At 35.1% G+C, this 23,336-nt stretch overlaps 1 protein-coding gene across 1 annotated transcript in view; it reads right to left on the reverse strand.

The window, feature by feature from the left end:
• The window catches only part of ilk (integrin-linked kinase), a 32,401-nt gene that overhangs the window by 4,894 nt on the left and 4,171 nt on the right, over nucleotides 1-23,336 (reverse strand). The window contains exons 2-9 of the mRNA XM_056466876.1: nucleotides 21,372-21,652; nucleotides 6,734-6,899; nucleotides 5,957-6,052; nucleotides 4,593-4,689; nucleotides 4,337-4,420; nucleotides 2,995-3,080; nucleotides 2,764-2,873; nucleotides 481-608 (exon numbers count right to left, since the gene is read on the reverse strand). Coding sequence (XP_056322851.1) covers nucleotides 481-608; nucleotides 2,764-2,873; nucleotides 2,995-3,080; nucleotides 4,337-4,420; nucleotides 4,593-4,689; nucleotides 5,957-6,052; nucleotides 6,734-6,899; nucleotides 21,372-21,460 — 856 coding nt within the window. The 5' untranslated portion in view covers nucleotides 21,461-21,652. The remainder of the gene's footprint in view (nucleotides 1-480; nucleotides 609-2,763; nucleotides 2,874-2,994; nucleotides 3,081-4,336; nucleotides 4,421-4,592; nucleotides 4,690-5,956; nucleotides 6,053-6,733; nucleotides 6,900-21,371; nucleotides 21,653-23,336) is intronic.

Genomic DNA, 23,336 nt, shown 5'->3' on the forward strand with positions numbered 1-23,336 from the left:
CACTTCTATACAGCTTAAAGTGACATTTAAAGGCTTAACTAGGTTAATTAGGTTAACTAGGCAGGTTAGGGTAATTAGGCAAGTTATTGTATAACGATGGTTTGTTTTGTAGACAATCCAAAAAAAAAAAATAGCTTAAAGGGGCTAATAATTTTGATGGCTAATGGATTTAAAAAAAATTAAAAACTGCTTTTATTTTAGCCGAAATAAAACAAATAAGACTTTCTCCAAAAGTAAAAATATTATCAGACACACTGTGAAAATTTCCTTGCTCTGTTAAACATCATTTGGGAAATATTTAAAAAAGAAAAACAAATTCATAGGGGGGCTAATAATATATATTCCTAAACTAAGAAAGTAATTTTTTTCTACTAAAAGTACTAAATCTAGCCTTTTTTAATGCATTTCTTGTGGGTCAAAATGTGATGTTCAACATTCAACACTGAAATGAAGTAGACAAACAGTGTGGGTTTTACTCACTGGTGCCCTCGTGCAGCACGTTGTAGAGGGAACCGTAGGGCATAGAGTGTGTGATGATGATTGGATGAGGGGCGGGTGGAGACTGACACGCCCCCAACACGGGCAACACGTTTGGGTGAGAGAAGATTCTACAGCAGGTGGAGAGGGACAAATGAACACGCGCACAAAAGACCACCGACACAATGGACACAACTGACAGATGACAGACCACAAATGTCCCTTTTTCTCTGAAATGTTTCACTTGTTCAAAATCTTTATGAGTTTATATCTCCTGTTGAACACAAAATAAGTTATTTTGAGGAATGTTTATTGATGGTACCCATTGATCTCCATAGCCATTTTTCTCCTACTATGGAAGTTAATGGGTACCATCAACCAACATTTTTCTAAATATCTTATTTTGTATTCAACTGAACAAAAAAAAATCATAAAAAATAAAAATCACATGAACGAGATTAAGATTTTTGGGTGAACTATCCCTTTAAATACTTCTTCACCTAGACTTTTTGAGAAATGACATTTGAGTATCAGCACTTTAAATGGGGATTAAATATGTTCTGCTCTGACTTTGTTGGGAACTATTAATATCAGCAAGATGGACAATACTGTTTCAAAAAAATCTGTATGCATTTTTTCTTATGAATGTCTTAAAAATGTTCACAACACAATACAAAATGGTGTCTTCAAGCAGTGAATTATTTTGCTGTCCTATTCCTAATATTGATATACATGTATATCCATTAGGTCCATCCAATCGTTTTTAGATTAGAGTTCCTCCTCCTACTTAAAGACATGCTGTGTTTTACTAAAAGACTCAAAGTTTATTTCGGGATGTCAGTGGCTCAGTTTGATACTAGAACCAAGCTGTTCCTCAACCATCTGCCACAGTTTTGTTTACTTTATATTCTTTATCTTAGTATTCTGCATTTTGTTCATCATGAACTACTATGTGCGGCTTAGGTTTTTGCTGTTCGCCTGAACTGTGGCTCTTAAAACACCTCTCAAAATCAGGTTTTGTTTGGTCCTGCTCATCACACAGTTTAAGCTTTTGGACTCTCAAATGTGTTTAGTTTATTGCAAAGTAAGTGACATGCTTGCTATTGTGAGCTCACACATTGTTAAAATGGCACTTAAAATATTTTCAAAGACGATAAACACCGCATGCCCTTAAACGTCAAAGAAACTTGATCGTTTACATAAGTCATGTCTATTCAACAAATAAGTAAATCAAAAAAGCAGTCATAATGATTCTTAATGATCTGGTTACAGTAATTCAACTAATTAAACTGTGCCATGCTTGTCACACAAAGCCACTTTGTAATTTGAGACTGAATATTGTGCAAATGGTCACATACTGTAGAAACATTTATGGTGTTTTTGTGGCCTTTTTGAACTTTAAAAGCTTCAGTATTTATTCAAGTGTGACTTTGACCTTTTGAGTTCTGTTTGTGTTCCACAGAATAAAGTCTGAAAATTGGAAACTTCCAAGTATCAAAGAAACATTTCTATATAGTTATTATTTCAACTGAAACATTTGATTGAAGCTTTAGTAATCTACTTATCTTTTTTCATTTTTAGCACATTTATTTATTTATATTTATATATAAACTGTTCTTATTTATTTATTTATAAATAAAAAGTATTAAAGTAATAATATACAATATGAAGGTTTTGACTTGCTCGCTGGTAAAAACAATAATTATTTAAAAAGAATTTAACAAAAAGAAAACAAAAACAATTGTGAACATTATTATTGAAAAAATACAACATTAAATTATATTATTACAAAAATACACATTACAAAATTACAATATTTATATGTGAAATTTGGAATAAATATTATCAGACCTTTATTCAATAAAACATGTGTTAACTTTTACTTAACTAACTAGTAAAAACAAAGAATTTTCACATGGTCTCATCATTTTTTCCAAATCTATATATTCATGAACTACATTTAGAGAAGAAAAAAGTACACAAAACAATGCAAAGCCCAAAAACAGACAATGATTTGTCATAATCACAATTAACTGGCAGCCAAATGTGATAAATGTGCTCTTGTTAACTATTTTTAAAAAGATTTTAAAATATACTTTATTATGTTTTTATATATAACAACCCTGATTTAAACAATATTATTATTTAAATATTATTTATATTATTAATAGAAATATCGAGTTAAATATAATATTATAATAACTGTGATTCTAAATGTCATTCATTCACACATCTTGGGGGAAACTGTCTTTTTAATGTGACCACACAGGACTACTGGTTCTTCACCTTAGTTTAGGGTACTCCTCATTAAAGTCCCGGCTCTTTCTGGTAGTCCATTCCCGCACATGCAGCATCTTGACCACGATCTCTGTGCCCTGCCAGCGGCCCTTCCACAGCTGACAGAGAGTGAGAGAGAGAGCGAGAGAGAGCAGAGGCATCAGTGTTTCCGTCATCAGCACTCTCAGACATGGCCAGGGTATTTATTTAAGTTTGGTTTGGTTTGGTAAATAAGCTCACCTCGCCGGAGTGGTTCTCGTTGATCCTGTTCAGCATGTTGAGCTGCTTATAATCTATGCCAGCATGTTTGTTTAGTGTGCCATTACCTGCAGGAAAAAAAAAAATCATGAAAAAAAAAAATAGCAACAAATCTAGTTAGTAAGATCCGCCAATATACAGCTGAAGACTAAATTATTAATCCTGTGAAATTGTAATTATTTTGCATGCATTTTAGTTTTTTTCTTCTGGGAAAAAGTCTTTTTTTTCATTTTTGACTGGAATGCAAAAAATAATATTCATAAATATAAAAACTTCTATGGTGAATATTGTAAGCCCCAAAATAATTAGTATTTGTTTGATTGGCTACAGAATAAAGTGCTGTTTTCCACTAACTTGCCTAATTAAACTAACTTGCCTAGTTAACCTATTTAACATAGTCAAGTATCTTGCGAAATAGTAGTATATATACAGTAAATACAAGTAAAATAAAATTATGTATGGTCAGCATGGCAAAGTTATTAAAAAATGGCTATTAAAACTGTAAACATATCTTAGATCATGTCTGTTAAACATCACTTGGGATATATTTGAAAGATAATTTATTTCACAGGAGGGCAAACATTTTTTGTCTTTAACTGTATATGGGGCCATTCTACAAAACCGGAGCAAACTGCTGTGCCACATCCAAAAAATAAAAAATAAATAAATAAATAAATAAACACTTACACTACAGTAAACAAACTATACATTTATGAATACACAATAATATTTCATTTAGCAGTAAGCTCAATATAAAATGATTTTTAATTAAATAATACATTTTTAGAATTATTACATTATTTATTGGATACTTTTTATGGGGAGATGTCAATTTCCAACAATAATTGAAAAAAAATATATATAATAATAATAATAATAATAATAATAATAATAATAATATATATATATAATGCATTTTTATTATTGTTATTATTTATATTGTTTATAAAAAAGTCATTACAACAAGGTTTTTTTTTATTTTATTATTTTTTATTAATATGAATAAACTAATATTGAATAAAATCAAGCATTAGTAGTGTATTTCAGCCCTGACAAATTAAATATTGTGGTCACTTTTAAAACACTGCCATCATTTCCGAATGTCACATGGGATGTTAAATATGTGAATATAATTTTGTTTTACATAAAAAATGTGTGTATATATATCAACTGTGAGTTATCAACTAAGGTGTAATGATATTTTTTTGCTCAATGTAAGTTTAGACTAATGAATCCTTACCTTAAGCAGAATGATACAGTGGATGATAATAAACTGCTTGCGTGTGCATTAAAAATGTAAACGAAACTCAGAGGTTTTGCTTACGTGGTCGTGTTCGAGTTGTTCCCTTCCAGAAATTGTCCTTGTAAGGGACTTTTGACAGGCTCTGTCCTTGTTTCTCTGCCAGGTCTGATTCATAAACATAACAATGATAGATATAAGAGACAATGGAAAATATAATAACAGAAACAGATCTCTGGGGCTTCACAAGGTTAGAAAATAAATCATCAATACAAATACACCGCTGATGTCACATTACTACTTTATTAAAAAAATAATAATAAAAAAAAGGAGTGCTTACCTTTCAGATTTGCTGCAAGTGGTGGTTTGGCCTTGTCCAGTGGAGTTTCTCCATACTTGTTGCAGATGCTCACCTGAGCTCCATTACTGACCAGATCCTGGAGATGTGACCAAACAGTACAACCAACCAATGAGTGCCAATATTTAAGCATTTCTTTGATGATTCTTCTAATGTTAACCTTCATGAAAACTATATGTCCAGATTTCTGAATTTCTGAAAATGTTGTTTTATAAAACAGTCATTATTACAGGGGTTTTTAGTCTAAGAATAATATCCAAAAAAAAAATTGTTAACTGAAATTAATTAACAATGGAAAATCAAAAAATTCACACAAAAAAGACAAGTAAAAAAATAGCAAAAATAATAATCTTTCAGAGTTAATAAGCACTCATTCTGTGGCAGACAATCTGACCTGCTGTGCCTGAATGCCGCAAGTACCTGAAGATGATGCTTATATAGTCAAACATATCAGTCAAGGACATGATTATATACACCTTCTTAATCATAATAATTTTCTATCTATTCTTAATCTGTGAAAAATGTCAACTAGGCATGTTTAACTACATATATTATCTCTAAAATGAAGATTCATCATTTAATCAGATTTTTTATGGTTTTCGATCCAGTGTCTTTTCAAACAATTCTTTCATTTAATGCTAAAACGAAAATTACTAAAACCTAAACTGAAATTAGATAGATAAAAACTAAATAAAATCAAGTGTTCACAAAATACAAACTAGACTAAAACGAACTAAAGACAAAAAAAAATGTAATGAAACGAACAAAAACTAAACAGTAAATTTACAGCAAATTAAAAAAAAGTATTGAAATAAAAAAAATGAATTCATAAATGCTAAATTATAATAACCTACATTCTAATATAGTAATTAATAATTTAATTAATAATAATTAATAAAATATTATATGAATATATCACTGTATGAAGCATTAACATCATAGTGAAATAAATGGAATTGAATCAAATTCCTTTCACTGTGTAACTTTATGAAATGGTCCAAATTTTAATGTCAATTAATTGCAAACAAAACAAAAAACAAAACATAAATACAACAATAATCATTACTCTTAACAGTCACTCTTTCTGGTTTGCTATATTTTTAAAACATGTGAAGAACATGTGAGGAGCTTCCACAAACATGTGTTTTGTTTCCCTGAAAAAAAGTCGCCTATTTATAATACGCAACACACAGTGGAGATTTAAAAAATCGAATAAATTAGCACTGTTGTTTAAGTCTCCTTTTATCATTTCAATTAGAAATCATGTCAATTCCAATCGTTTTAGTCAAGCACAGAGGCCAGCTGAAGTTTGTGATGTTTTCCAGCAGAGGGCGCTTCAGACTCACCTCTGCCACCTGATCGTGGGCCCAGAAGCAGGCATAATGGAGAGGGGTGTTTCCGTGCTCGTTTGCCGCATTGGTATCTGCTTTACACTGAATCAGCTGGAAAACACAATCCACAACATAATTAGGCATTCACACAGCAAACACACAACAACAATTCAAAATCTGTTTTACACAACTATAGATATGCTACTCAAGAAACATTGACTATTATCAGTGTTAAAAATGGCTGCTTATTTTGTGTGTGAGAAAATGGTGTACTATTAAAAAGTATCATTAAAGGGATAGTTCACTCAGAAATTAAAATGACCTCATGATTTATTCTGCATCATGGGGTTTTAAACCTATATGAGTTTCTTTGGTTCAGTTCAATACAAAAGAAGATATTTTAAAGAATGCTGTTTGCTGGCACCCCTCGACTTCTGTAGTAAGAAAGAAAAATACAACGGAAGTCAATGAGTAGCAGCATTTTTCAAAATATCTTCTCTTATGTTTAACAAAGAAAAACTCAAACAGCTTCTGAACAATTGAAGGGGGAGTAAATAATGCCACAGAATTATCAGTTCTGGGTGAACTACTCATTTAAATCTTACTGATCCCAAACTTTTGACAGTAAGTGTATGTTTAAGGTTTGTGTATTTAAAGCATTGCCGTTTGCAGCTGTGTGTTTGTTTACACCTTTCCATGAGCATTGTGGTCAGTGTGGTTGTTCAGGTGCAGTTGAGTCTGTGTGTGTGTGTGTGTGTTTGTAAGCGTTTATCTGCTGTGATCTGTTCACACCTTGGCCAGAATGTCACGGTGGCCATGGCTCGCTGCCAGGTGCAGGGGTGTGTCGTCGCCGCGGTTCATCACATTGATACGAGCACCTCTCATGATGAGCATATCCACAACACCCGAGCGACCCTCGCGGCACGCCCAGTGCAACGGACTGAAGCCGTGATCATCCCTGACAGAAACAGACACATGCAGAGTTAGAAAACACAAACACAGATATTAGAACACTATGAAATAAAAAACTGACTGCCCTCAAAAACTTACAAATGATTCTGTGTACATCATATTTAAAAAAATAATGATAATGTTAAAGATAATGTCATCATCGTTATCGTCCTTTCGATATGTTGGTGGCTGTCTTTTTCACTATTGACTTTTATTATATCGACATTGTTTGACTGCAAAGCCTTGACAGCATATAATCATGCATTTTAGTTGCTGGCGGTTATCTCTGTTGGGAAGAGGTCAAATTTGTGGTGTCAGTGTCAACGCTTCCTATTCTCTTTGAATGGGTGACGTCAAGCGTTGCCGAACTGAATTAAGGGTCTGTCAGCACTGCTTCAGTGGCGTTGCTCGCTGCAGAAGTCGAGACTTTCTCAACTTTTCAAGTGCCAACAGAAGAGTCAGCCAATCAGATCGCTATATGCAAATACACCAGCTCAGACAGTAACTGATTGTTGACTAACTTAATTGGCTGATGCTACTATGACAATTGTGCCAGCCACAACTTCAGACACACCCTCTGTTAAACATTGACGGTGAAGCCCCATGCGAATCGGACGTTGTTTTTGTAGTTGATCTTCAGTTGGCACCATTAAACTTTTAGACAGGCCTGTGCAAAAAAGTTTGTGTATAAATGCACTTACTATGTTTACTATGTTCTGAGAGCTGTGGTGCTTATTTTGATATTCTCAGATATATCATGGTAAGAGTGCAAAGGTGTGCTCTCGAACGCACATACGCACACATACACACACTATACTCAATATATAAAAGCCAGAAACTAAGCTTTCCTTGCACGTCTGCAAATGTTGATTAATAATTGCAAATTATACCTCTTCCCAACAGGGAAAACCACCAACAATCAAGAATGCATGATATGGTGTCATGGCTTTGCAAACAGAAAAAAAGTCAATGTGGAAAAAACAGCCACCAACATAACAAAAGGGTAGAAAATTTGCCCAGAATGTTTTGTTGAGTTTTTGAAAATGTTCCAAGCATCTTCCCAAAATATGCATCAAAATTAGGTTTGTCACCAAAAATCATTCTATTTGCTGAAACGCAGAGAAAGTTTTGGCCATATTAAGACCCAAAATCACCCCAGAGTGGATGAAAACATCCTCAACAGCACACAAGGGTTAATTAAAATAACTTTTACAACATCTCTTTTGCAAAACAGCCGTTCCATTTGCAACATCTCTTTTTTTTTGACAGCATTCACTGTCATGAGGGTGCGGCAACCTGCCAATCACTAGTGATCTACCAACAGCAGACCACAACAACCCAACGATGCAATCAAGTCCTGCCCTACATTTTTTCCTTGGTTTCACTCAGATGTATGTCACAACAAAAGGAATGAAAATACTATCACAGCTTACATTTTATTCTGACTTGGAGACTTCTGTATTTGAGTTGTAGTAGAAATGGTCCACTCATTTGGATTACCTTTTCATTCATTTGGATTAGTTTGTGTTGGAGATGTCTGTTGTTTTTAATGTATGACTGACAAATATGGACAGTGAGTCCTGAGCTTCCCAATGGGAATTCTGGAATGCTCTTTATTTCCGGCCAAACTGCAAGTTTCATGAAAGGAAGGAATGCTGAGAAAAAGAAACCCAAGCAAGCAAAAAAGAAAGTCCAGGATGGTGTCAACAAAAAAGATAGAAAATTAAAAATAATTAACTACACAGGACATAAAAAAAGGAAGTTATAAAGAAAAGTGGCTATTTCTGTGATGCACATCACTATTTAAAAGACAAGATTATTGCAACATGTATTTGATGCAGACTTTGAGATTATTTAAATCACATCCAATTTTATATGTGAAATATGCAATTCAAACATATAAATTGTAAATACATTTGGAGTGCAAAGAAGAGCTGTAACCACAATAGAATAAAAGCACACAAATTTTGAATATGCAGGACTGTTATTGTTGGACAGTAATGCATTTTTTAAATAATACATAAATATAAGTAATTAGTGTTAGTAATTAATTAGAGTGTAGAAACAGTCAACTAAGCTCAAACAAAGTTCTTTTTCATTCTTCATTTGCTGGCGTATCGCAACCCTTGTAACACTCTAACACAGAAATTGCACGCCAAAGGAGGTGGAGTTCCACAACACACCCACCATTTACACAAAAGACCACCAAAGACCAGTGGTAGCTCAAAGGTGTTTAGGAGCCTAAACAAACTCAACTAAATGTTTAGCCATTTCAAACTGGCAAATAGAAAAAACAACAACCAGATTTTTTTCGAAATTACATCATTGCACTTAATTCTTCGATATTATTTGAAATATACAGAGACTTAACTGGTCACTGTGATAGACTAAGGCTCAATCCCAATGCTATTTTTTTTACCCCTTCCTCTTGAACCAGAGTGTGAAGAGCAAGGTCTTCAAATTTACCCCTAAGAAATGTGACACGAACTACACCACCCGCACACGTCATCGAGAGCTCTTACTTCATATGTGATCGATGATGGCGACTGCTGGAGTTATTCCAATCGCATTGTTGTTTTGGTATTTATCTTCAGGAAATCACTGAAGGCAACAGTGAGAACGTTTGCATGGACACCAATAATCTGATTTTAACACGATTAAGACAATACTCTGATTAAGAGTCTACCATGTAAACAACAATTTTTGATTACTTAATAGTCATAAAACTAACTAAACCAACATGGAATGGAATGGAATTAAGACATGTGGAGTATGCTGATTTTAGTCACATTATTGAAGTGCAGTACTGACATGTAAACACCTAAATCAAACTATCATCATCGTGTAGGATTTTCACTGCATTTTGCAACAGGATAGTTTATAAATACACAAGGCTATTTGATGCTATTCTCTGCACCTACAGAGTCAGTGAAGGACTAGACACCTGCATTGCAAAATGCAGTTTTTTTTCTCATATGGCGTATAGCATCAAATTCTATTAAAACAACACTCTTCCAGCAGTTCATTCTCGTACACAATGTCTCGTTTGTTACAGGGGCATCCATGAAATGTTCCAGAATGACAGTGAAAGGCCCAAACTGCAGTTAAAGTTGATATATTAAAAACAAAACACCCAAAATTACATGAAACACGAGGAAACGTGGATAATGCAGTGAGGCAATGGTGTTGATCAAATTATGAGCTATAGCATGTAAAATGGGATCATAAATGGGACATTCAATAAGCAACTCATGTAAACGCCTTAATCACATTATTGTCTTATTCATTCATTCATTTTTATTAATCTGGGGTTGCCACAGCTGAATGATCCACCAACTTATCCACCATATGTTTGCAGTGGATACCCTTCCAGCTGCAGCCCATCACTGGGAAACACCCATACACAATCATTCACACTCATACACTACGGACAATTTAGCTACCCAATTCACCTATGCCACGTTTTTGGACATGTGGGGGAAACCGGAGCTTGATATATTAAGATTGAAGCAAATAATTTGATTATTTGATGTCCACATAAACTTAGTCCATATCATGTTATTATAACGATAACAATAAGCTCGTAACTGTACTGTGTATTTACACCGTGGCTGCATTCATTTACGTAAACACAAGAAAACTAACCTTCAAGCTAAAGAGAATTGGGACACCCCTACCCCTTCACATGAACACGCAAAACGAGGGGTAGGGTTAAGGGGAAGGGCCAATGGGTTGAATTAGGATTGGGCCTAATTGTCAGTGTGGGCACATATAGTGAGGAAGGGACACATATAAGGTGTCCCGAGTTCAAGTCCAGACTTGCAGACCTTTAGTTCCTGTTAATATCTACTGCCCAATCAAAATAAAGGTAAAAATTGCCAAAATAAAAAGAAAGAATGGACGTAAATATAACAACATTATTGCTTAAGTACACACAAGCTTGGCAATAATGGCAAAAGGACCTTTTCTGTGCAAGCCGTAGTTGAACTTAGGGCTGGGCCATTTAGCAAAAATGCAATCTCGATAATTATTTTCCATATTGAATGATAATGATATATTTTGATATAAGATGTTAATGCTTCCAGATTTAAAAGAGTATCCCAAAAATGACTGAAGCCAGAAAAATTAGAGGGTCAATTAAATGGCATAACATATTTTAGGCCGATAAATTTTCTGTGGTCGAAAATTTAGTATATCTCTCTAATATCAACACACTTTTTAGATTCCCATTGTTTCACATTTCTGCTGTGTGATTGGCTCGTAGATCAATATTGAGTAAAAAAAACCCAGAGCTTATCATTGTTATTAATATAAATTTATCGTGATTCGATATAATATCGTTTATCGGCCCAGCCCTAATTGAACCGTCCCTTTAAGTCAAGGCACTTTTTTGACACAGTGGTTGGCGCTAAAATGTCTCCAGTCAGGCTAGTGATCTCGTTCTCAGCTGTCTGTCTCCAGCCAGTTAAATATAAACAGCCGTTAACTGGCCCTTTCCTCTAGATTATGTATATCCCCCTGCCCCCCTCACATTGAGTCTGAGATCCGCTCTCAGGGCTTCCCATTTCCTTTTCAAAAGCACTGTAAAACTCACACTTACTTCAGATTAGCATGACAAGAAAGTAACAATAACAACAAAGTGATCAGATCAGAGCCTGTGCATTAGCGCGGTTAGTGAAAGCATGTGTGACTGAACCACAAAGTGGCTTTATTACTATTAAAACTGCTGAACGCAAATGCTCGTCGTGTTTTTTTTTTAATAAACAAAGGTAACGCTTGCAGATGGTGCTTATGTCGAGCTTCGTAGCAATAAATTGTGAAGCTTTTGTTTGCTGTAATGAAGTGTTTGTTGAGGGGCTGGGTGTGTGCAGTACAGTAGGAAGTCTCTGGGTAAATAGTCAGGCCAGTAGTGTGGCTAAACTTAGGGTAGCTGCTGAAACTTCTCACAGGGATCTGCCGGAACAGACAAGACCACACACACAGAGACACACATGCACAGTGTTGACTGAGTCAAATGGTGGTATGGTCAAATCTGAAGCAGTTAAACACAAAAACAACAGAAAAAAGACAAAAGACAGGAAGTCCCCTCTTCCCAAATAAATAAATAAGTTAGGACAGCGATTCCCATTGGGGAGTTTCTGAACGCTCTTTATTTCTAGCCTTTTTAAAAGGAAAAATAAGAAATGTAAGAAGAGAAAAGAAAGAGTCAAGCAAAGCAGGAAGAAACCAGGGAAGACAGGAAGATAGTTGTTCGGGAAAAAAGCGAAACAGAAAAAAATAAGGGGGAAAAAGGGAGGAAATCAGGAAATGAATAAAGGATGAAATAAAGAATGTGGGGAAGAGAAAAGGATGGACAAAGGACAAAAGGATGAAGAGAAGAAAACAGAAAGAAATGAAAGAAGGAAATCAAGAAAAGCATCAAAGACATTTTAATACAACAAATCTAGGTAAAGGTAAGCTGGAGAGGAAGATAAACAATTTGAATACACAATTTGTAAGACAGTGAAAGAAAACTATAGGGAGGAGATGAAGCAAAAAGGATGTGTGAAAAAAGTGGAAAGGCAAAAATAATAAAAAAGAAAGAATGCAGGGAAAACAAGAAGCAAGAATAAATGAAAACAAAATGTGGATGGAAAAGGAAAAAAATAAAAAGTGGAGAAGGAAGAAAGTGAACAAAGAAAGCAAGCAAGCAGAGAAGAAAGCAGAAAGAAATGAAAGAAGAAAAGCAAGATAATCAGCAAAAACAGAAATTTTAATAGGAAGAAACCAGGAAAATGGAAACGGGAAAGAAGAATTCAAATTTTCAAACTGGAAATGGGGAAGGAAGATAGGGAATGTCTACATAATAAAAACAAAAGAAAGGAAGTGTAAACAAAAGAAATGAAAACGCAGGTAAAACAACAAACAAAAAAAGAAAAATTTTGTAAGAGAAGGAAATTTGAAAATCAGAAAAGGAGAAAGAAAGAACGAAAAGAAAGAAAGACAGAAAGAAAGGAATGAAGGAAAGAAGAAAGGAAAGAAAGAAGTAAAGAAAGAAAGAAAGGAATGAAGGAAGGAAAGAAGTAAAGAAAGAAAGAAAGAAAGAAAGAAAGAAAGAAAGAAAGAATAAAAGAAAGGAATGAAGGAAGGAAAGAAGTAAAGAAAGAAAGAAAGAAAGAAAGAAAGAAAGAAAGAAAGAAAGAAAGAAAGAAGGAGAGAAGAATGAAATGGAAGGAAGGAAGGGAGGAAGGAAGGAAAGACCTAAGGAAAGAAAGGGCAAAAAATGAATGAAATAAGGAAAGAAAGAAAGAAGTAAAGAAAGAAGTAAAGATAGATAGATAGATAGATAGATAGATAGATAGATAGATAGATAGATAGATAGAAAGAAAGAAAGAAAGAAAGAAAGAAAGAAAGAAAGAAAGAAAGAAAGAAAGAAAGAATAAAAAAGAACTTTAAACATCTAGCAATAAAGCAGGAAATGGAAGCTAGAAAGAAGGCTGAAGACAGCTGGACTATGAAAAAAAGATGAAGATGAAAACAGAGAGTTATCAGTGTTCAAACAGAGAGTCAGAGCTCAGTCTTATCATCATCATCCCAGCACTCAGCACAGCAGAGCTCCTTCACACACAGGCCTGAACAGAGGAAACCAGAGCGGGAAACACAGGAAATCATATTCCACGCTCTCTCTTCCACTTTAGCGACTCCCTCCCTCCCTCCCTCCGCCTGCCCTGCACTATGGTCAATTCATTACAGTTAGTTACTCTTGCCCTTGTAAGGTCGTGAAGCACATGCTGTTAACAAGCACGCACACACACATTGAGAAAAAGAGAGAGAGAGAAAGGAACGTTTACGCTAACAGCCTTACAAACGAACAAAGGCAGACTATGTAAACAGTGATACTAGAGTCACAGCTGAAAGATTACGTCTCAAGACTGCGGTTATACGATCAAAGAGTCGTAAAAACTCTCTTATTAAGAGCATCCTCCAGCCAAAAAAACGTTCCAGGGTTGCATTTGGTATCGATTTAAATGTACGGCTTCACTTCTGAGTTCAAGTTTCAACCTTTTAGCAACAATCTGGCTGAGTGAAGCTCGGACTGAATTAGGTCATAAACCGCACATCAGTGAGGCGCCACGCTCTAAAAATGTCTCCAAGCTAGCAGGCTAGTGAAGTGTGTGACAAAAAAGGGGGTTTGTGACAGGAAATGTAACTAAAACAATATTGTGAAACGTCTAAAAATCCCCTTTTCTCAAACCACATATCAAAGTGTGTGTATATTTAGATACTACAAGCTAAAAGGAGAAGTGAAAAAAGAGATGTATTTTTAGTAGTAAACGGCGATTCACTGTTTGGTAAACGTGCTTGTGATTGACCTGTAGCTTCGGTGTGGGTTTTAAAGCCACAGAGACAAACACAGCTGTAGCCCAGGCTTTAGTTTGCCTCTGTCTTTGGTCTTTTACTATCATTAGTCGCTCTGAGTATCGTCCAGACATCAAGAATGAAAAACAGCCCACAAAATGTGTCAGTTCCTCTTTGAGTCACAATTTGAGACTCGCAAGCAGCTCAAAGTGGCCTGCGCTACTGGAGAAGCACAGATGCAAAATTTGGATACGGATATCCGATCTTCAAAACAACCTGAGATGGTGAAACACACGGTATTATGCGCTGCATACAGGAAACATGTCAATTTGTAAAAGACTATATGTAGAAGTCAAAGTAAGATCATTTTTTTGTAATTTTAGGCAATTTAATCTCAACAATAATGTGTTATTGTTATTTTATACATGTTAGTTGGATATAGTATGCAATTTTTTATGCAAATACTTTTTTATAACAAAAAAATCTATTTTAATAAGTATTTTTATTTAAAAATATATATAACTTGTGAATTATCAGTGTCTGTCAAAGTCAAAAGCGCTAAAGTCAATATGAAAATCTTAAAACAAGTTTTGATCTAATAACATCCATTTTACCATTGTGTGTTACTCTTAATATTTCATTTCATTTTAATAGATTACTCTACTTATCTCTAATGACCTTTGACAAGTTCCGTAGTTCATGTTTTTAAATGTCAAAATTAATTCAGAACTTTTGATCTGACGTATGTGAAGAGCTTCACAAATTTAAGGTGCCCTATAAAGGAAATCTGGGTATATAGCAGAATAATAGGATATCAGAATTTAAAATTGAGCATACTGTAAGCCACTGTTTCCTCATTCTCATGTAAAATCCATGAGTATAAAATCCTGGTGGACAACTGGCCAATCAGAAGATGAAGGAATCTGTGACGAGACTGACGAGCCATGCCCTGCTTATTTGTATGCCTACTTTAGGTCTTTTATCCGGACCTGACCAGCAGCTGACGTCATCAAGAGAACAGAGACTCATGTAGCTCTGAGATTATTCATATGCACACCCCAGGCTGCATTTGATAAACCTTTCAAGGGTTCTTAGCTGATGATTGGCTTTAAAGCGTGTCCTGGGAGAGAGCGCTGAGCTCAAAAGATCCTTGAGCCCGGGGCTCCCTCCCGATAGAAGGGTGAAAGAAGAGTTTGAGCTCGGGTAGATCCCGAGACCCCCCCAGCCCTTATATATGGCAAATTATGAATAGCTGTGAAAATATGCTGCTGACTCATCTATATTGGCAATTCTCCCTCCCTTATTTTTAACTTACTATGTATGTGGGACTTTTATTTTGAAAACACAAGCCCCAAATTGTTTACTATGCGTTACCGGGCAAAGACTGCACAAGACATGTTCAAAATTGATTCAGAACACAAAATGCAAGTGATCTCTATCACTCTCCTTTGTCACGTTTAATTATAATTTAGCCTTTATCCACAACAGATCTGGTGAGCAAAATAATTTAACGTTACTGTGATGGTTTATATTTGTCCAAGCATACATCAAACTCTCTGTGTGTGTCTGTAAGAGCTGCACGTCAGAGCGCAGTTCATTAATATTCACGACACGAGCCATTTATGGTCAGTCATGGACCTTCTGATTCTAATGGTATTTTATGGAGAAATGTCAATGTCAAAACAAACATTTTGTCAGTACTTGTAAGTGTTAATGTTTAAACCATACAACAATGTGATTTCACCATCTGGAATTTAGATCAGATTTTAAAAAGATCACTAAAACACTTGTCAGCTCTGTTAAAAACATTACTTTCTCTTCAATGGAAGGCAATTTAAAAAATATGAATCATAATTTTAGTTTTACATGTTGAGGATTCCCTCATGTAAATCAATCATTAAACTAAATGCACAAGGGTCCAATTTTAAAGACTTTCCATAAAACACATCTAGATGAGAGATAAGATGACAGAAGACCAACGTTTAGGTCCAGTTCAGTTTTCTAACTGTCATATTGTAATGCGGAGCATAAACAACACCCATGTACGTCTGCCATTTCCTGTCTCCTCCCACAAACATGTAAGGTCGTGACATCTGAAGCCCTGCTGAAATTCCTAATGGCCCTTCAGAAGAACCGAATCATCGCTCATTCCTTTTTATTAGGCAAAACCCGAAAGGCAAACCCCTTAGCTGGAGTTTTTCTATTTCTGGAAAAGGAAAACACTTTGAGATGGGTAAGCAGAGAGAGAGAGAGAGAGAGAGAGAAAGAGAGAGAGAACTGGTAAGGCTCAAGTCAGCATGCTTTGGTTGGTGAGGTCATCGTATGGAAACTATTTCACTCCATCCCAACCATTTCATTTCAGCGCAGACTGTTCCCACCTCCCCTTGGTCTGAGTCACAAATTACACATGGACTTCAAATAATGCTGGATTCGTAAAGCATCAGCTATTGTTTAGAGATGGGAATAAACTTAGCGAATAGTGACGTTAGCATAATATATACAAAATTGAATAATATTATTTTATATTTTGTGATTTTGTGCCATTTAATTTGGCATTTTTTCTTCATGAAGTCTGTTCTTCCAATAAAACAAAGTTTCTGAGTAACAATCAGACATGGACTCCAACTTTTGCTGGATTTGTGAAGCGTCAGCTGTTGTTTCGAGTTTGGACTAGACAAATTAACCTAAAGTTAGCACTAACATAAACAAAAATGAATGATATCATCTAACTTTAGGGATTCATGGTATTTAATTTGCCTTTTTTTTCTTTATGCTGGCTGCTCTTCTATTAAATCAAACATTTCCATAGTCATAAATTACAGATGGACTCCAATCTCTCCAATTTATGCTGTAGAGGTTAGCAGATGACATTAGCACAAACATAAACAAAAAATTATTAAATATACTGGATTTCGTACTGTTTAATTTGCCATTTTGTCTTCATGAAGTCTAAACATTGAATAAAATAAACATTTCCAGCGTCACAAATTAAACTCCAAAACTTACATTAAATTTGTAAAGTATCAGCTGTTGTTTAGAGTTGGGAACGGACATATAGCGGCGACATTAGCACTAGCATTAACAAAAATGAATAGTATTTTTTTGTAAAGCATTAGCTTACGTTAGAGTAATGGCTAGTAGGCGATATCAGCACTAACATTAAAAAATGTCTAATTTTATGCCATATATTTTGGCTTTTTCCCCCATGTTAGCTGTTCTTTTAATAAGCCACACATTTCCTCTGTCATAATTTCAAAGTCGCAACTTCAGTCATGTGAAGAGTGCAGGAAATACCTAGATAGTAATCTACATCGGACGTGACGGCACGCCTCCCTAAAAGCTTCATCTAAACTATAGCTTTTGCCTGCAATCTGCTGATTGCGCTGCTGAATCTGCACCGGCGAACCATTTGTCTCCATCCCATTCCTTCCAGCTAATAATTCTCATGGCTGACAGCAAGAGAAACAGCTCCAGATCAGATTCTTTACAGCTTCTTGGAGATCTACCTGACCATTTCCCTTTCTTTTGTGCGTCCCAGCTGCTCTGGGTTGTATTATTGAAGGAAGACGGGCCAAGGCTGTTTGTGAGTGGGAGCTTGGCAAAGGTGGAGGTATTTGAACAGGGTGCATGGATCAACTCTGTGTATGCTTTGCACCATATAGGGCTAGAAGTGGAATTCTGCTCCTCAATGCGTGTGGAATGTGTTTCGTTTAGTTTATAAAAGACAGACTGGATATTTCAAGTCATAGCTCTTCAAACCAGCGCTGACGATGTTCAGTTTCAGAGAAGAGTTGCACAATATTAACAGTTCTGGCTAACATGAAAAACAGAAAGGCCAATAACTAATAAATGTATTAGTTTGTATTAGTATTTTTATTTTTATAATTTTTTATTTTTATAATTATTTTTTTAAGGGGTTTTTAACCTTTAATGGATAGAATAGTGCAGAGAATTGACAGGAAATAGTTGGGAGCAGAGAGAGGGGAAGGGTCGGCAAAGGACCTCGAGCTGGGAATCGAACTCGGGTCGCCGTGAGCAGCATAGTGCTATATGTCGGCGCACTTAACCACTAGGCTATTGGCGTCGATTTTCATAATTTTTTTATTTTACTTTATTTTTTTTGTAACTTTGTCTTATGCTGCCTGTTTTGACCAGGACTCCCTGGTAGAACAGATATTGTGTCTCAATGGAACATTCCTGATTAAAAAATTAAATAAACAAAAATAAATAAATAAAACATGATTGATATCAAAATTAAAAAACATATATTGTATACAATAAGAAATCTATTTCGACAGGAGCTGACATTTGACTATGTCATTCACTTTGGATAAAACAAACAAAAGATTATCATTCAAAAAGCATTCACTGCATTATGAAGCTTATTAGAATACTGTTAGAATGACCCAAATACTTATGAAATAATAATAATAATATCCCCATAAATGTGTTTTGTCAAATATATTCATAAAATATGATAAAGTGCTATTACAGAAGCTAAAGTGTTGTTTTGCCAAAAATCTGCCTGTGAGCAAAATATTTTAAACACAAATCCAACAAACAGGTTTGTGTGTGTGTGTGTGTGTGTGTGTGTGTGTGTGTGTGTGTGTGTGTGTGTGTGTGTGTGTGTGTGTGTGTGTGTGTGTGTGTGTGTGTGTGTCTTTGTTTTGCAGTGAAAATATACACAAATTGACATACATCCTAATTTTTCATTACATTTTGATCTCCAAAGACTGATCTCTATAATTTATAAAAGAAACATGAGAGAAGCAAGAAGAGAAACTAAGTGTTTTCACCTTAACAAAGTAAATCAGGCTGTAGATGATCAAAAGAAACACAACTTTGTTAAAACACCCTTATTTACAACAGCAGAAGGGTCATGCTAAACTATATTGATCAAATATGATGCATCTATTAGTTCTAGCTTTGTAGTCCTACTGAACAGCACTGCATAAATATATTACATCAAATTACAGGGCTTTCATTACAAAGCTAAACCATTTTAATGCCATCTATCTAAAGTCAGATAATTGGGAGATTTAGAGCAATAAAATATATTTATTAATTTTACTTATTTATCAGGGTTTCCCACAGCAGAATGAACCGCCAACTATTCTGGCATATGTTTTACACAGTGGATGCCCTTCCAGCCGTAACCCAACACCCATACACTCTCATTCACTCATACACTATATGGCCAATTTTATTTCAGTAAATTGTATTTATATGCAATCCAGTAGTCTACCTGTCTTATATAATATAACCGATATATAATTCCTTTGCATTCATTCCCCAAATTTCTATACAAGTAAAACTGAGCTGCTTTATGTTCTGCGTTCTCCCTATGAAACAAAAAGGCCATTAAAAGTCTGATGTATAATATCAGCGCATATATAAGCGTCTGTTGCATCACATACAGTAGATGCATCTGTTAGAAGTTTAGCAAATGATACAACAAAATGACTTTGCCTGAATGCACATTTGGATAACATCATGTGATGGGGTCACACACTGAGAAGCGCTGTACTGCGTCTAACAGCAGGATTTATACTTTCGCCAGGCTCCGGTAGACTTTTATTTTTTTAAGATTCCCACCTGGTTGACGCAACATATTTAACAAAGTAATATATCCCCTCATATAAGGGTAGGGGAAACATTGTACAATTCTGAGTGTGCTACACACAGGTGAGTGGGCCTGACAAACCAACTGTAGGAAACACTGAGGGCTGGGCGATTTGGCCTAAAATCAAAATCTCAATTAACTGAACATTTTAACTAGAGTATAATTAATTAACGATTATTTTATTTATTTATTCGATTTTTTTGCCCTCATAGTTTACTGGCAGGTTTTGTACAGTAGCGCACCTATTACAAGTAAGAGATTTCTGAAAGAAGGGTGCGTTACTTGATTTTAAGATAATTGAAGGAAACACACACTATGTGCTATCTATAATTATTTATTGAACAACAAGGTTGAACAACTGAAATTAAAACACACATTGCCTAAAACCAACAGTCATTTTTTCTTATTAAAAGTGAAAATAAATAACTTGCACTTTTGTAAACAAAACTAATTGTTTTCAATGTTTATTATATTAAAAGTAGAAAATTAGCAGCATCTCTTCTAAATAAAATAAGTCTTGTATATCCTGTAATTAATATTGTAAACTGTGCATTTCTTACATCTTCTGTAAACAAATATTTTAATGCAATGGAAACTGTCATCTCAAGACATCTCTGGTGCAGCTTCCAGTCATCGTCACTGTAGTACAAACGTGCGACCTGTAGTTACATTTTTTGAGATGCTCGGGTTAGCGACCATGCGAAGGCTGCACTGGACCATACCCGTGCGTTTGATGCAGAAGTATAAATCAGCCTTAAGAGAGTAGGATCACGTGACACCACATGCGGTAGGGAAAGTAATTTAAAAAAATTGACCTGGAAAAATTCGATTATAGGTTCTGAAAGTCGTTTTCGATTACTTTGATTAATCGACCAGCCCTCGTTCCTCTCTATATGCACCAGACACTTTCTTATAAACACACTGAAACACAATGTTACAAAGATATAAAACAGTTATCATCTTTATTTGAAAATTATTTCGTATAGCTGCAGATTAACTATGTATACGATTAAGAGCTATACTGTCCACCCTACACAAACCTTAAGTTTTCATTAATTGAAATCTAACTTAATAACACATACCTTTTGTAGAGCTGCTTTGGTACAATACTTATTGAGAAAAGTAATATACAAGCAAACAAATTGAATCGAATCACTGTAAATCCTCAAAACCATTTATTTAAATAAAAGAAAATTACCTGTACTGCCACGACAGACCAAATAACTGAATGAAATCCGTGACACCAATGAAAAGTGATAAAAATCTACCCTCATTGCCTTTGAGTCACCGCACCACTGCGCCTAGGGATTACAAGACTGATAAAAGTGTAAGGGGTGAACTAGGGGACAAGACCAGACAAAAGCTCCTTGCAAAACACACACAACATTTCAAGAATCCACCCCCTATTGACAGAAAGTCTGTACAAAACCACAAATAAGCAAATTCTACAACTACACATCAAAAGTTCTAAAAATAGCTCATAATATGACGCATGCGAACACTCAAGAATGCACTCACCCCTGGTTTAGGTCATTCTCTGTGTTGTCCAGCCAGAGGCGAACGGCTACCGCGTTGCCTTCGCGGCACTGAGTGAAGATGTCATCCATTTCGGCACCCTCTCTCCTCTCACACTACCCCAATGGTTCGTCCTCCTACCAGGAGTGTCCTGGGAGAGGCGTTTGATGCAGCTGGAGCCTGAAGAGGACAGGTGAGGGCGGACAGGACATCCAGCAAAGGGAAGGGTGCGATGGGACAGTCTCTTCACAGCCTCAGGGCAAGTGTCTGGTGTCTGCGCTGCACTGCAGAGAGACAAGAAGGAGGAAGCTGTGATGAGCCGTTCTGATCTCTGTTGCACAAAACACACCATCACAGTTCAAGTCACTAGGGAACAATGACTAAGTGTGAAACATTACAAGAAGTTTAAAGGTGTGTTCGCACAAGTTTGGTTCTTTTGGTCTAAATTATTTAGCATTTCATTTTTAAGACTGAAGCTAACTTCTAAGACATTTCAGAAGCATATTTTACTACAGAATGTACCTTATATCCACAACAATGCTGTGTGCTTGGTTAAATGATGCAACTATGATGAGAAAAACAGGCATGCTTGAGCATTCTGTCCTTTTATGGTCGTGCATTGTGACTTCATGTCCTGTTTTAGGTTAGTTTAGATGTCTTTAGCCCATGTTGTATTAATATTTCAGTTAAACTGCCACCAGAGTTTGTTGCACTCATCTTTCCAGAGGTCTCTGTCTGCTTGTTTGGTGTCCACAAAGTTTCAGAAGGTAGCGTTCACACTTGTTGAAATAATGAAACTAATTATGCTTTCATTTTTCAAGTCTTCTACTGGTAAACATGTTAAACAGTGTAAAAAAGTCAACCATTAACAGTATTTTTATATTTATAGCTGCATAAAGCTGCATAAAACATATGCCAGAGTAATTGGTGGTTCATTCCGCTAAGGCAACCCCTGGTAAATCAGACATTAATCCGAAGGAAATTGAATGTGTAAATTAATTGCTTAGGACTATTATTAACTGTAATAATCTGAATGGAAAAGAGTTTTGTTTTTTGAAGACGACATCAAATCATAGTAAATCTGTCATGTTATTTTATGGAGCACAACAGCGCGTCTCTCCTGTCTCCATGGTTTCAAGGTGCCCTCAGAACGCATAAATCCTTGTGCACAGTGTAATATCATTCTGTTTGAAGCAGCAGCAGAGTTTCTTGACTATTTCTCCAGAGTGAGTGTATAGTTCCTAGACATGTTGGTCTTGTTACACAATGTAACTACAGAAGAGTCAAGCTTTCAAAACGAAAATCATCAAAACTATTTTTTGAATGAAATGCTAACCGTCTAATCTAATTCAATTAATTATGCTAAGCTAAGCTAAAAGTGACTCCGCCAGAACAAGAAACCAGCTGAATTGTTAACTGAAAAGTCAACTATTTAAGTGTAAGAGACTTGTAAATAAAAAAGAAGAGTGGAGTGTTCCTTTAATCAAATCTGTCAACACACCCTTGAGGTTAATACTCAAAAAGTATTGCACAGCAAGGGAATCAAGTTATTATTTTTACTGATGGCTACCACATGACATTTTTATAGTAATTCAATTAAATTTACTTTTCAGAACCACATGATGACAAAGAAAATACCAAAAATACACATCTAAAATGCGCAGTAACACAAAAGACTTTCCATTATTTATTTTTTAACAATCATACTCTCAATTCAACTATATTTACTACACTTAAAATATGTGTACTTGTTTTGTGAAGTGAAAGTAGATGTTGTATCAGAAAACATACATACATACAAACATATACATACATACATACATACATACATACACACATATACATACATACATTCATACATACATTATATATATACATACATTATATATATATATATATATATATATATATATATATATATATATATATATATATATATATATATATAACAAAGATAACATCAAACAA

The sequence above is a fragment of the Danio aesculapii genome, chromosome 10 (assembly GCF_903798145.1).
Source record: "Danio aesculapii chromosome 10, fDanAes4.1, whole genome shotgun sequence".
Classification (NCBI taxonomy): Eukaryota; Metazoa; Chordata; class Actinopteri; order Cypriniformes; family Danionidae; genus Danio; species Danio aesculapii.